Below are 11,784 nucleotides of genomic sequence, written 5' to 3' on the forward strand. Positions count from 1 at the left end.
GTCTGGGTCAAAAGAGACAGTTAAGAGTCTCTTAAGGTGTTAAATGAAGTTTCGGAGAACTCTCAGCTTTGACAGAAGTATAACAAAGGGAGTAATTACAAATCCTTGCCAAACTTGTTGATGGTTAAGTCACATTATCAGTCTTGTTGAATCTACTGTTTACTTTGTGTCCTTACACCTATAAGGGTTGATATTTCATACTTGAAACTAAACAAAATTTCCTCATTGAAAAAACCAAATGTTGACTAACCTGTCAGGAATGTTACGTGATCACTATGTACCTTGGCTTTCACAAGGAAACCACATGGTGTAATGACACCGAACAGTCCGGTTCCTGTCTGTAAAAACGAACAAAAAAACCAAACATATATTAACGCCATGACTAATCACATTCCAGCATCACGATGAAACATGATGCTCCTTATGCAAATCACTGCACAGACACAGGTATCACATAAAATGAACTACAGTGTTTACTCAGTCAGCTGGAATAAAATAATGATCATTCAAAACATTAACTTCATCATTATTCTCTTTTTTTAAAACATATTTTAAGTTTGATTTTAAACTGCAATTTATGTCATTGAGTATTTGCCAGTTTATTACACTGTATTATAACAGCTGTTTTCTGCACTTGTCCTAATATAATGTATATTTCTATCTTAATTTTGTTTATGTTGTGTTGGATTATCTGTTTACCATTTAAAGAACAATTTTAAACTTATTCTGTTACATGTCTATACTAATAAACTTGCTTTCTATTATATAGTCTATCTAAAAATAGACAAATCAGTGTTAATTCCATTGACTAAAGCAGGGGTTCCCAACTAATCCCATGCCCCCACCCCATGCTGGATATTCCTAGTCAGCTGTGAGTGATATTATTGGAAAGTGGAAGCGTTTAGGAACAACAGCAACTCAGCCACATAGCAGAAGACCACGAAAAATCCCAGAGCAAGGTCACAATGTGGTGGTGCATGGTGTGTAAGAGTCGCCAACACTCTGCTGACTGAATCGCTAGACAGTTCTAAATTTCCACTGGCATTAATGTGAGCACAAAAACTGTGATTGTCGGAGCTTTGTGGTCGAGTGGCTGCATGCAAATTGACACTGGAAAGTGGAACAGTGGAAACACTTTCTGTGGAGTGACGCCAGGAAATTATTGCAAAAAGCTTTCCAAGAAGAGTGAAGGCTGTTGTAGCAGCAAAAAGGGACCAACTCCATATTACGTACTTGTATTTGAATTAATACAGTCTGTTGGTGTAAGGATCGGTCGCTAGAATACTTTTATCCATATAGTTTAGATCTGTATTGTCATTGTTAATTATTTATGAGTGTTATACATTAAAATTTTCTTATTGAATTAGTTCAATTACAAAAAATGTTCAGACTAAAAGAAAAGACTGAGATGTAATCCCATTTCATGAACTGAAACTGGACTAAAATGTATTTTTTTTTTCAATACATTTTGACAATAATCTGGACTAAAACTTTAGAGAGTAAAAATGACTAAAATGTGACTAAAATTAGTGAATATTTAATCTAAAGACCAAGACTGAGATCAAATCTGAAGTAAAAATGAACTGACTTTAAAAAAGCGCAGATATTTGACTGAATTGTATGAAAAATGTGTAAAACAGGATAAATAGATTATACATGATGATACCAGATTTTTTACAAATAATTCCAATGAATTTTAAGTCTGTTTCATAAGTTTGGCCGTGATGAATTTGATTAGAGAAACCTGTTCTGCGATCAGCAGTGACTTTCCCGTCAAATGAATCTCAAAGCCTTTTCATGGAAAGATCCACTTGTATACTAGACAGACGGAAAGTCAGGTGTTTTCTTACAGGTTCACGCCCACTTCAGGATGCTGAATTTCCCCCACCCACATCCTTTCTGCATCAACACCTCTGGGTATCAGCCCTCTCATTCAAAGATTTAAATCTTTCCCGCAGAGATCAGGTACACACAGACAAGCAGAAACACCTGAACAAAGAACATTACTGAAGCTCAACATTTTTCTCAGCTCAGGTAAGTCTCTCTGGGGAAGAGCTAACATTTTTACCGATACTGTTCCTGTATTTTCTCCTAAATGTTGTAAGAATGAATTAACTCCTAGAATTCCTCCTAGTTAAATTTAATTTGAACCATAAAGTATTCCAGGAAGTGATGATTGGAAAGTGTACTCATTCAGTTCTATATATTCTTCCTTTTCATTTAAAACTCATTATCTCTATTTAAATGCTTTAAACCACTTACATTTTAAAGTTCTATGTTTCAGTTTGTATCTTTTCAGATTATTTCTCTTCTAACGTAAATCCTAAAGGTGCATTTCTGTATTAGAAATATATACAATTTCCTTTGAATTTAAAGGTTCTTTTTCCTTAATGTTTGACTTTCTTGGTATCATTTAAAGGCATTACTCCACAACTTATGATAATTTGTCTTAATTGAGGCAACATTATGTTTATGATTTTATCATTAACTCATTTATTATTCACATCCTTATCCAGTCACTATAAACTTGCTTTCTATTATTGTATCTTTGATTGTATAGATGTAATCTTTATATCACTGTAGCAGCACTTTATCTAGTCAGTGTGCTTTAGTTATTGTTTATAGAAAAAAATTGGGAATGACTTCTGAAGTTAAAAGGAAATGGTTTACATCATTAAAACATTATAGGAGTTATTCAGTTATACAGAGGTCTGTGGTGATGGTAAGCCTTTCAAATAAGACCTTATCTGTCTGGCTATTGATGTTTCCTCTCTATCTTTGGCTCATTTGATTTGTCATATTGTTAGGGATGGAACGAGGACTGATCCTGTTGGCTGCTGCTGCTTTGATGGTTTATGTGGCTCCCGGTGTCCAAGGAACTTTCCATCTGTCATTTGCCAATAACACAGAGGTTAGCTTTCTGTCACTTTTATTGTCCTTGTGTAAATATCACCTCTACATATAAACCTTTAACGGCTATTATCTGTTTAATGACAACATATGAAAGTAGTATCCTACTAGATATGAAATAAGTCAAAAATTGGTTTTCTCTTAAGCACTAAAGGCATCTTTTATAACTTTTTATTTATCCTTTCTTAAATTAAAGCATCCAACGGTCTTTGAACAAGTTGACTTTGATCGTTTTAGAATAATAAATACTTTAGAAAAATAAACACTTTTAACCCTTTTTGGCCTTTTTTACTACAATTCACCATTTCTGTAGTCCTTATTTGCCTTTTTTTAAGATATATTTTGGCATTTTTATGCTGTTAAAAAGAGGAGGATAGTGGAAAGAGTCAGAAACAGGGATGAGATCGTGGAGGAGAGACATGAAAAAGCACCCAGACTTGAACCCGGGGCGCCCACATACATGGGGCACGACCTAACCTCTAGGCCATCTGCGCCCTTTTGTGTTTTTCTGAGGAAGAATCCCATTTCACCACTTTTAACCAATATTAACCCCAGTTTCTTCTACTTAATTCTCTGTCATTCTTAAGTTTGCGCACATCATGCTTAGCTGAAGTCTGACAATACTCTCCCAATCATTTAGTTCAATGTGCCCACACACACTGTTAACATGCTTTGATAAGAAAGGCTATTATTCAGGTTAAGTATAAAATAGGGATATCAGAGCTTAACCTTACAATAGACTTTGATTTTGCTGACCTCCATGGCCCCCTACTTGGCTGGGCCCCAAAAAGTTCTCCCCTTTAGACCCCCTTATGGGCAGCCTTGAATTAAGAGCATGTCCAGGTAATTCTAACCATTAAGATATGAATAAACTCTTGTGACCACGTGTGTAAATGACAGAGTTCATGTGTGATTACCAGGTAAACATCACTCGAGATGGTTGTGGGATGAGTAAATTGTGCGTGGAAACACCGGATAACTGTGACCCATCTACAAGCAAAACCTGTTCCTTTGCCTCCCTAACTGCTACCACTCCAGTGGCTCCAGATGGCACCAATGTGAGCTGTGAACTCAGTGGATCCTCCAGTGGATACATGGCACTTGGACTCACTGCAAATGCATCAGAGGTAACTCACATTAGAAATGCAAAACTACAGTCATATGGATGTAAATATCACACTGTGCAAGTCCAGCAGGAAGCCAAAAATTTGAACAAAAAGGTTACTTCATCACAGCAAACAAAATGCGACTGCCAAGGGTAAACTTATTTCAGTGTCAGCTAAGTTTACAGCTTGATAATAGACACCTGGTAGATAATATTCCAGGTTTATATCTGCAACAGCCTCCTTTTTGTTTTCTACTACCAATGATGTTGGCATGACAAGTAGATATGCTTCCGTATTTATCCTGTTAGTTTACCATTAACTCAATAACACCTGAATATGACATGACCATACAAAATTTAAGGACTTTGAACATGTTTACGCTGAACAGTCCATTAAGTAAGCAGCCAGTGTTTCTGCCATTTATGTAATTCTGATGGCTCTAAAGAATAAATTAGAGTGTCCCTTGTGTCTAAAGAAGGCTCAGTTTCAATGCCTATACAGGAAAGAACCTTTGAAACCTTTGGTTTAACTGTGACAGGAAAAACAGCTTTGTGGTTTAGTTGTACCGTAAGCTCAGTATCCCTTATTTCATACATTACAGTTTCACCTATGAGAAGCAAAAGATGCTAAAAAATAAGTTTTCTAAGAATTTATTGTTTTTTAAATTATCATTATTGTAATTACTCATTTATTTATTTAAAGTATTAATGGTTTGAAGTTCTACTTACTACATGAATATGAAATAATTTTCTGTCAGACCGGCTAGTAAGGCTACTAAGTTAGCATTCTTATTTTACAGAGGCTTAACTAATACATAGCAGTCGTCTTAATTTAAATGTAACATGCTAAAGTGTTCTTCATTGAATGTACTCTTACCTTCAGCTGATACTTCAGTAGCTGTAGGATGTGAAACTTAAATTAACATGTCAAAACTAATCCATCATGAAGCCTCAGAAACTCTAAAATTTCAACTGTCAAAAAAGCTAGGGAAGCTAACGGGTTAGCAGTTGTACTTTCCAGCTAGCCAAGATGATGTTTGTTCTTTGAGAGAGAAAACAGACTGACAAGATGTATTTCCCATTCTTAAGTTACACATTTACTTTTTAGGTGAGGGTTTATCTTGTCAAATACACAAGTCTCATATTTCTCGTATAGTGATAAACGTTCAACGGTCTTTAACTATCGGACAGGCTAGCAAAGCTAACGAATTAGCATTGTTAGTTTAGAGGGCTGAACAGATGCCTAGCAGAGGTCTTAATTTTTCTTTCTCTTTTGTAATAATATACTGTTTCCCTCATCAAACTTCCTCTTACCTGCAGTTGATAGGAAACTTATTCTAGGATGTAAAGCTTAAATAAACATATCCAACCTAATCTACAGTGAAGCCTCAAAAACTAGTTAACCTTCCAATAAAAGCTAGCAAGGCAGCAAAGCCAATGGCTTAGCTGTTGTAGTTCACTGCTAGCCAAGCTGATGTTTGAAAAAGGAGACTCAGATAAGATAGGTTTCCCCTTTTTCAGTTACACATTTTAGTGGGTGAGGTTTTACCTTGTTTTATGCACAAATCACATATTCCTTTTATCATTAGTAAACTTACAAATTCAATATTTCTATGGTCATTGTTTGCCAGCCAAGCTAGCAAAGTTAATGAGTTAGCATCCTGTTCACGAGGCTAACCTGATCCATGATAGTGGATTTAATTTACAAAAATAGGATAATATGCTTAAATTTCCCTTAACAAATTCCTTTGATCATAAACCAACAACAACAAAATCTTTCCAACTGTCAGTAACTGTTGGACTAGCTAGCAAAGCTAATGAGTAAGCATCCTTTTATGAGGCTAACCTAATGCATGGTTCTGGTGTTAATTTGAAAAATATGAAAAATATGATCAAGACTCCCTCATCAAATTCCTTGTACCAAAAGTAAACTAAAAAACAAATTCAGATGCAGGGTGGTTTTCTTTATTACAAAAAAAAAAAAAGCTATGTTTTTTTGTTGTTGTTGTTGTTTTTTAACACACTCTCTGCATACTGGTAGGATGCTTTTACCCAAAACATGTATTCTAATTTCTGTGACAAAACTTTTTAAAAAGGCTAGAAAGGGAAAAACACAAAACTAAACTTTCCATCATTTATTGCAGGACACACTAGCAATGCTACTGAGCTAGCATAAGTAGTTTGTTACTGATAAAACGAATACTTTAAGAGTTAAAGTAGAATGCCTCAGAAAACTCAGAAATACTCAAATCTGACTAAATAAAAAGTGCCAGTCATGGCAAACAGTAAAATTTCGAATTAGACTGACTTGCCATTTTGAGCTTCGTTCAAAGGCTACTATCTGGATTGAATTTTTGAAGTTTAGATTTACATACTACAAAATAGTTACTTCTGTATAAATCCAATACCAAATTACTTTGGCCCAGTTAGCTTGGTGTAATCATGCTAGTAGTAAGATAGTAAGACAGTAAGATAGAAAAATACAGCTACCATTAGGTCAAATAAATAAACTTATTTGCAGTTTGTAAAAATTGTTTAAAAGAGTCTTCACAACATTGACAACATTCCTGGAAAAGATGTTAGTATAATCGTTATAATTCATTGCTGCATCCAACGAGCTATTAGGCCATCTGTTGTTAAGGAGACAACCACAATGCCAAGAGGCTCACGCCCTAACTGCTAAGATAGGAAGCTCGGTGTCAAAGATAAGATTTTAGATATCTTTAAGGTATTTCTTGGACACTTTGTAGGATTTATTTTTTTTGTTTTCATTAAAGTCATTAGGTTATTTTGGGTTTTGGTTAGAGAAATACAGAGAGTTTCCTTGATAATGGTGCTGTCACATGAGGGATGTTGCTCAGTAAAAGCTTCCCAGAACAACACTAGACCTTGACATGAACAAAAAAGGACAGAAAAAACATGCAAAGAGGAAGCAGACTTAATAAATACACAATGGCTCCAAAGGTGAGCATGCAGACCAAACAAGATTGACTGGAAACTTAACACCTGTCTGGACGGTTTCATCACTGTTTCCCTTCCTTTAACAGACACAGTGCGGCTGGTGTCAGAATGTTTCATTGAAAGGCCTTTTTTTTTTTTTTTTAAGGAAGGCCATCTAATCCTGTCACACTGTTTGTTTCCCCAGGGTACCACCATGCTTTTTATCTGTGCTCAAAACAGCTCAAACAACGGGTCGTTTTTCTTCAGGACAATGCAGAGAAACAACACTGATGGTGCTCTCACTCCAACAGAGAGGGTAAATCCTTAAATTTACAACATCATTTAAGAGAAATTATGCTTCTGTTGTCTTAAGCTGGAGTTAAATAAAATTGCAAAACTTGAAATTTGAAATACACTGGTCCATGATTGGCCAGAATGTCCTCTTTTCTTATTCTTGCTAACTTTGCTACATATTCCTTCTTTCTGGCATTTACCACGTCTTACTTTGTGTCACATTTCTCTTCAGATTACCCGTGAAATTCGAGGCACAGTGAATGGCAGTGTTATCATGTGTGAGTTTGACATCCCAAACGTGAATGCCAGCATGATGAGAAACACCGCAGCCACTACCTTCATGGTCCTTGTCGGGAATGGAACCTTTGATGGAAGTAAGTAAAGACATAAAACAACCAGTATTAGCAGAACATAGAAGTTTACTATTGTTGGATTACTTGGACTTTACTGAGGTTGTGAAGTTGTAACATAATGCAGACAGGACAGTGTGTTTGCTGTGGAAAAAATGACTATAAATTGGAATAAGTGACTCTTTTTCAATAGACTGGACAAAGTCTGAGTGACTGAGTTGGCTATTTTGCCGCTGAAAGGGGCTTTTGAAGCCAATCCATGGCAGGTGCTGTATTGAAAATGTCATCTAGATGTTATGATTGGAGATTGCTGCATGGTTCCTCCAAGTAAAGCAGAAACTTACTCCACTACAAGCAATTTATTGATCGCTGTACTTAACTATATTAGGATTTTAACCGTTTATCCATTTTCTGCTCACACATAGAAATATTAATGCAGAACAGAATTAATTTAATCTATTTTAATGTGACTTTTAGCTAATGAAAGGACAAAAAATGCAAAGTGCTCAGTGAATTATCCTGGGATGTCAACGTGTTATAATGCACAGTGTTCCTTTTGAATTAGCAGAAAAGCCTGACAGTAACACAGCGAAGAAGAGTCCATGTTGTTTAGGATTGATATCCATGTGTTACCACAAATCTCTAAGCTCTAATATAATGATGCATCTTATTTCTCCTCATTTTATTCTTCAGCTATGCTTGGCCCCTTCAACACCCTTGTGAACAGCGGCTCTGTGAACATCGCCGACCCTCTTGCTAATGTGGCCAACACAACAACAACAACTATGGCACCCGGCAACGCAACGACAGCATCAGGATGTAACATCAACCCGAATGGTAAACAACACACTGTAACAATGTGTTGAATGTTAGTTTGTTGTTGATATATCATAAGCTCACTGCCACAAAGTGTTTAAAGTGTTTCCTATTTGAATGTTAAAGTGAGAATGCATTTACAATGAAAATGAGCCCGCAGTAAACTTCATTGGTTTAAATGCTAGATTTGTAGCATAATGGGATGTAAATGTGTCGAACAAAATAAAGGGTCAACTCAGTAATCAGTCATACAAATGTACATTTAAAACGTTCTGTTATCAGTAAAGGAGGAAAAAACAAACATCTGGCACAGTAGCACTGGTCCTCGTGTTTGTTGTGGCAAACAGTTACCCCATTTTGATGATGTCTGATGTTATGATTGTTCATTTGGGCTACTTTTTAACCTCTTTTCAACACCTTTCCCTCCGATTCTTGCAAACTTTTTTTTGCAACCTTTGACCCATTTTTGCTGCTTTACACAATTTTTGCCACTTCTAGTTTGCAGCTTGTAACAAATCATTGCTGCTTTTCATTCTTTTTTCTTCAATTTAACCAATTCGTGGGGTTTTTTTTTTGCTTCCTTGACCCCTTTTTGCCACTTTCTACTACCTTTAACCCATTTTTGCTATTTTGTTGCCATTTTTATTTGGTTGTTGCTGCTTTAAACAACTTTTTTCCACTTTACAACCTGTTTTGCTACTTGTTTATGCTGCTTTTGACCAGCTTTTGGCACTTATTGCCCTTTTTTAACCATTTTTTCCAACTTTTTTACAACTTGTAACCCTTTTCTGCTGCTTTCAACTTTTGTTGCCATTGTTTATTTATTTATTTATTTATTTTCAACAAATTTTTGCTGCTTTTCACCCACTTTGCACTTTTTGCTAATTTTTGCCATTTTTTAAAAACAATTTTTAGTCCATTGTTGTTTTTTTAATCATTTCTGTCATATTTGGACATTTTTTCCCTTTCCCTCAAATTCTAACCATTTTTCCCCTTCACATCCTGTTTTTCCACTTAGTTTTTGCTGCTTTTGACCAACGTTTGCCACTTGTATGTCACTTTTCTGGTCCCTTATATCTCAATTTACCTGTTTTCACCCATTTCTGAGAATTTACTGCTTTTCACTCATTTGGACACTTTTTGGCTACTTTTAACCAGTTTTGCCTCTCTTTGCCCCATTTTGCCATTTTTTGCCTCTTGAACCATTTTTTGCCACTGTTTTGCTACTTCTGACCATGTCTGCCAATTTTTTAATGTTTTGCCACTTTCAACCCATTTTGCCGCTTTTCACCCATTTTGCCACTTTTTGCTACCTTTAATCCATTTATGCCTCATTTTTTAAAATTATTATTATTTAATCATTTCCCATCAAAGGTGTCTCCATTTTATTCTTTACTTATTCTCCTGGCAATGGTGCACATCATGGTTATGAAATCTGACATTAATTTCCCCATCCTGTAGTCTAGTGTGCCCATCCAGATTGTTAACATTACCAGAAAAAAGAGAGTTTACATTTTGGACGAGGTTAAATACTACAACTTAAATATTTAAAATTCGCATTTTGTTGCTTTGATAAGAGTGGTTTTATTCCAGTTAAAAATAAAATTTAATTATAACACCTTAAGTTTATAATGGATCATGATTTTGTAGACCTCCATGGGCCACAGTTTGGCTAGGGCCCAGAAAGCTCTCCCCTTTATCCTCCCTTATGTGCGGCTGTGTCCCAGTGTCCCTTTTTCATGACATCGGAAAATAACCATTTCTCACCTCTGTGATGACCAAGTGCATCCAAACTATTAATCACTGTGCCAAGGACAGATCATAAAGGACATGTCAGTCAGTCTGCTGCTGTCAAGAAAACTAGAGTTATTTATCTTTAATTCAATTCTATTTTATTTAGTTTTGTAGGCACACAACACAGTTTTAGCTAGTTATCAGGGTTTTTTTTAGGTAAAGCCTATTTTTTATTTTAGTTTCAGTTATTCTTGTTGTTTTGATAATCAGGCAAATGCCGAATATTGGCTCCAATGATTGGTTGACCTCAACTTTCTGCCATTGTGTGTGAAGAGACAAAGTATCAGAGTAGAAAGGAAGAAAAAGGAACATTTAACTTGATTTTAACATAAAAATCTAAAAAGATGACAGCTAAGTACCTCCATGAAAATGTCTTTAATATTGTCTGATTTAGGACCATAGAGAAGGTCTTAACGGCTGATGAATTCTGTCGCTAATGATGTATTTGTTTCTTTCCAGCCATGCTGCTCTTCCTAAGCATCTTTACGCTGCCTGCCATGCTCAGAGCCTGAAACGTCCTGGAGGAGAACGCAGATACCAGTTGGACACAATGAAGCTGCTGATGCGCTGGATTTACGCACAGAGCAGAACTGAGTGTCGCCCTGATAAGATATTCATGCTGAAAGTATTTTTACGCTTTGTTTGTACCCACGATCTTAATCTCTCTGCACACTTTTTCAGGTTTTGTCAACCATAATATTCTTAGCATAGCACCACAGATTAAGACGATATTCTTGTTTTGTAAGGGTGGAAACAACCAGAATAATTTGACCTGGCGGCACAAGCTGAAACTGCTGCGGTTCAACTAGTTAGAGCTGTTTACCGGAAAATCTTGGCAGGAAACTGAAACAGACAAATAGCATTCATTGTTTGTGGGAACTCAACTCAAGCCAGGATTGTTTTTGTTTTAATATTTATGTGAATGTAACTGTGACTTTGAAATACTTGTTGAAGGAGGGTAAGAAATAAAGCTAAATCTAATTAAAATGATTTATTGTTGTTTGCTTGTTTGTTTTGTAGGTCACAAGGCAGATTTTTCTACGTGCTCCCCACATTAATTATCATGAGTGACATTAAACAGCTCATTAGAAGTTCCACCTTAAAAGCTCATCCTGAAAAGTAACCGACTGACCAATAGAAATGAAAAGTCATGAGAATACTGATGAATCAGAGGGGAATGATGGTGATTAAGAGCCAAAGGCTGAAGCAAAACCCTAACTGCCCACTTCACGGCCTATAACCTCTGTGAACAGGCGGCAGATCATTAAATATGTAATGGCCATCTTTAGCTACTGATGTTTCCATCATAATTTCTCAAAGCTCTCCGTGACTTTTCAAACTATCGCTTTAGTGAGGAGGACAGTAAACTTAAACCTAAGGCAGCAAACCCTCACATTTAACCTTTACATACTGTTCATTTTCTCTGCTTCACTGAATGGTCGGGCCAGGACCCCTACATCCCAGTATCCTTATATGAAATATTCTAAAAATTTAGAATATCATCATGTAAAAGTTCATTTTTTCCCTGTGATTTACTTCAAAAAGTTCAACTTCCATTTATTCCAGACTCGTCTC

General features: G+C 35.9%; 1 protein-coding gene across 1 annotated transcript; it reads left to right on the forward strand.

The window, feature by feature from the left end:
- Window positions 1–1,958: 1,958 nt before the first annotated feature.
- Window positions 1,959–11,166, forward strand: LOC121520682 (putative ferric-chelate reductase 1). The gene is made up of 7 exons (XM_041804259.1): window positions 1,959–2,034; window positions 2,808–2,911; window positions 3,831–4,037; window positions 7,161–7,271; window positions 7,482–7,623; window positions 8,293–8,436; window positions 10,669–11,166. Exons 2-7 carry the CDS (start codon window positions 2,810–2,812, stop codon window positions 10,719–10,721), a joined length of 759 nt encoding a protein of 252 aa, XP_041660193.1. The 5' UTR covers window positions 1,959–2,034; window positions 2,808–2,809; the 3' UTR covers window positions 10,722–11,166.
- The last annotated feature ends 618 nt before the right edge of the window (window positions 11,167–11,784 follow it).

Source organism: Cheilinus undulatus, linkage group 13 (assembly GCF_018320785.1).
Source record: "Cheilinus undulatus linkage group 13, ASM1832078v1, whole genome shotgun sequence".
Lineage (NCBI taxonomy): Eukaryota > Metazoa > Chordata > Actinopteri > Labriformes > Labridae > Cheilinus > Cheilinus undulatus.